The 3423-nt window shown below is 38.7% G+C and overlaps 1 protein-coding gene across 17 annotated transcripts in view; it reads left to right on the top strand.

The window, feature by feature from the left end:
- Nucleotides 1-3046, top strand: part of LOC144977442 (uncharacterized) — a 15408-nt gene extending 12362 nt beyond the window's left edge. For 10 of the 17 annotated variants that reach the window (XM_078922669.1, XM_078922667.1, XM_078922662.1 and 7 more), the window contains one exon: nt 481-3046. In XM_078922669.1, coding sequence (XP_078778795.1) covers nt 481-1756 — 1276 coding nt within the window. In that variant the 3' untranslated portion in view covers nt 1757-3046. The remainder of the gene's footprint in view (nt 1-480) is intronic. The other 7 variants (XR_013646313.1, XR_013646312.1, XR_013646308.1 and 4 more) reach the window with 1 other exon arrangement.
- Nucleotides 3047-3423: the final 377 nt, after the last annotated feature.

Below are 3423 nucleotides of genomic sequence, written 5' to 3'. Positions count from 1 at the left end.
GATGAGGGTCATTTAAATCGATCGATATTTTGAAGGACGAGTTTTCTGGCCAAATTTTCAAATGTTGGGTAGGGATAGATGCTAGTTCTAATGATAGTGGTAAATATAGTGATGATAATGATAATACTAAAAAAAAAATGGTAATGTTAATAATAATAATAATAATAATAATAATAATAATAATAATAATTATTATTATTATTATTATTATTATTATTATTATTATTATTATTATTATTATTATTATTATTATTATTATTATATAATAATAATATATAATAATAATAATAATAATAAATAATAATAATAATAATAATAATAATAATAATAATAATAATAATAATAATAATAATAATAATAATAATAATAATAATAATAATATTAAATAAGTATTATAATTGGGCCGGGAGGGGGAAAGGTTATTTAACCTTTTGTGTTTTGAGCTTGAATTTATTATATATATATATATATTGTTTACAGATTGATGGAACACCTGAGTTTACTGGTTCTTCTCGTCCTTGTTCTCGTCAACCTTGGTCACGAGTCATCGGTTGTCCCCCCTTTCGGACATCATCGTTATGACGACAAAAACAACGTTGACATCATCAATAACAACAAAAACATCACCATAGGCGAATACCATCTCTTAACTCGAGTCATCCTGAGCGCGAGCATAGCCCGTTTCCTCCTCATTGCAGCTGGGATCCTTCACCACAGCCACAAGGACAGCATGCAGATTCCTATCTCGTCCACAAACACACGGAACGCTCACGTTGACCTTCTCTACTGTCTCGTCAGCATCGCGTCGAATATCTTAGGCCTGGGTTACAGAGAAAACCTACTTCTCCTCGTCTCAGCGCCGTTCATGGAGTTGAACACAACATCTCTGATCATCTGCAGACTTATCAAACTCGCGGATCGCCATCAGTCTAGTCGATCTTACCTCAAAACGTCCGTCCTCTCCTGCGCTACTTTCATTTTCAGCAGGGTTGTCCTTCCCGTTCTGTTTCTGTGTCATGCCCTCGCCCAGGAATCACCGTTTGTCATGGGAGTTGTCCCCCTCGTCTGGTTTGTAGCGTCCGGAATATTCTACACCGTCTTTCATTCAGTGTTGTTGTTTTATTGCGTCCGACGAATTATAAAAGCGTCAGGGTTCTTGACAGACCGCTCGGCTCACACCCCGTCCTCCGTCCACAAACCAATTTCTACGTGTAACTACTCGGAAAGACTTATAAATGATATTTTTAACGACTGTGAAGATAATTTTCAAGTTTTCAACGCCGCCAAAACCCAAAGCTGTGATAATGATGATTTACAATTCAAGTGCAAACCAACCACTAGACTTCGGGATTTGAACTACGGGTTTTTGGCTCCGTACGACAACCGGAATTTGTGTAGTTTTGTCAGTGGCGTGGAGGAAGAAAAGATGAACTTTCTACAGAAGAAAAACATTTCGAAGAATGAGCTGATATACAGGTTTCTGATAAAGGTGGATATCAATGGGACGAGCGAGTGTTGTTGCAGTCAAGATGGATGTTCTAGCAGTACCGATAACTCTGTCAAAGAGGATGACCCCGTGGATATAAAACCACCCAATTATGACGACGTTAAACTCCCCAAAGGGGGTCTCGATAGCTCAGTTGGTAGAGCATTTGTTTCACACGCAAAGGGACCGGAGATCGATCCCGGGTGCAGTCGAGATTGTTTTATGACTCCCCCCCCCCCTTGTCCATCCAGCGGTGATTGGGTCTGTTAAATCTGGCGGAAGGTATTTTGCGATTGACTAGCGTCCTATCAAAAAGTTAGCAAGCAATTTCTATTGCCAATTTCATGCAATGGAAGCCGGAAATAGGCTACGGCTCAATGTGCCATATGGGTCTGAAGAACTACTTTTATCTCACCAATTGGCTGGATTGATGACAGTCATCGTGGAAGATTCTGTTCCCACGTCGTGTCTCCTTAGATAAGGCCCTTACCACACTCGACTCAGGTGTGTTCGAGTGCTGTGCTATATATAGTCAGTGAAGGATCTTGGTGTATAATTATTAGTGCAAAAAGGACGCGTTACATGTCTCTGATACTGTATAAAATGGAAATGTGGTTCCATATGGCTCACTAGGGGGTTAAATTTTTAAAAAAAGATTGCGAAGCGCATTAGGCTAGATAAATCCTTGGAAATGCGCTGTATAAATGTTCATATTTCTTTCTTTCTCTTTTTTAATGGTCTTCATTATGATGTTTACTGTGTTGGACCTTAGCCATCGCTAACTAATAGCCTGACACTGATCAAAAAATCACGTCAAAATGCCAGTCGTTGGCCACAAAAGAAAACAAATCGTGAGTTGTATTCAATAGTTCAACCAATGGAATCACTTGTTTCCCTGAGCACTACTAACGACAACTCAGTAGGCGGTCCACAAACATAAACATGACGTCAAATCCTATGGATCTGAGTGGGTTTTAGTGTCAGGTTATAGATAGTATGCAGATGACGTCACCCAGGCCTTTGTTATTGTTTTTGCCATCCGCGTTTGTGAGTTGTTCTCACTAAACTGTATTAACCAGACTATAAAAGTTCATGGCTACACAGAGTTTGTGTGTTGGTCCGTTATACTTCCGGATGGCAATGTTGTGAACTCCTTGGCCAAGCGCATTCTATCTATAAGTTAACGATGGCTCCGGTTGGGCAGTCGTGACGTCACTACTCTCGTAATGACGCACAGTAGCTGGTTCTAAACTATCGAAACAATGTCGGACGCCCTTATCTCTACCACCGTCCTTATGAAATACTTCTCCGACGAGCATAAACGTGTATCCAGAGGAGAAACACATTATAAATCTGATCATATTTTGACTTTTATACATTCTGATCACATGACATGTGAAAAAGTTCTTGCCAGCATGAAGAATAAAAAAGTACAGATTTTCTTTGTTTAGAACCAAGCTGCTGGTTCCTGGGAAGAAGTGACACCAGACTATTGAATCCTATTGATGGCAATCGATATCATTTACAAATACATTAATACATAATGCATTTCTATACCTATTTCATTTTGTTGTTGTTTTTAAAATGAGAGTTGAGAGTTTTTATATAGATAGAGCAATATCCGCTCGAAGTGCGTTACAATGTATCCTAGGCCAACAGCAACACTTAACATGTAGCACGAGACATGACGCCTATTAGGCGATATTACATTTTTTTTCTCGGGCAGAACAAAGCTGTTAACGGCCTGGTACTCATTTTACACCTGATGCAGTGAGAAAATGTGAGTAAAGAGCCTTTTCAAAGGAATCAACTATGCGCCGAGTGAGGCTCGAACCCAGGACATTCTGATCCGAAAGCGAGTGTCATATCACAAGACCATATAGACCAAATATATATATATATATATATATATATATATATATATATATATACATATA

Source organism: Berghia stephanieae, chromosome 7 (assembly GCF_034508935.2).
Source record: "Berghia stephanieae isolate SIO BIC M18660-M18661 chromosome 7, UCSD_Bste_1.3, whole genome shotgun sequence".
Classification (NCBI taxonomy): domain Eukaryota; kingdom Metazoa; phylum Mollusca; class Gastropoda; order Nudibranchia; family Aeolidiidae; genus Berghia; species Berghia stephanieae.
The sequence above is the reverse complement of the archived record's forward strand: the minus strand, read 5'-3'. Positions and strand labels throughout refer to the sequence as shown.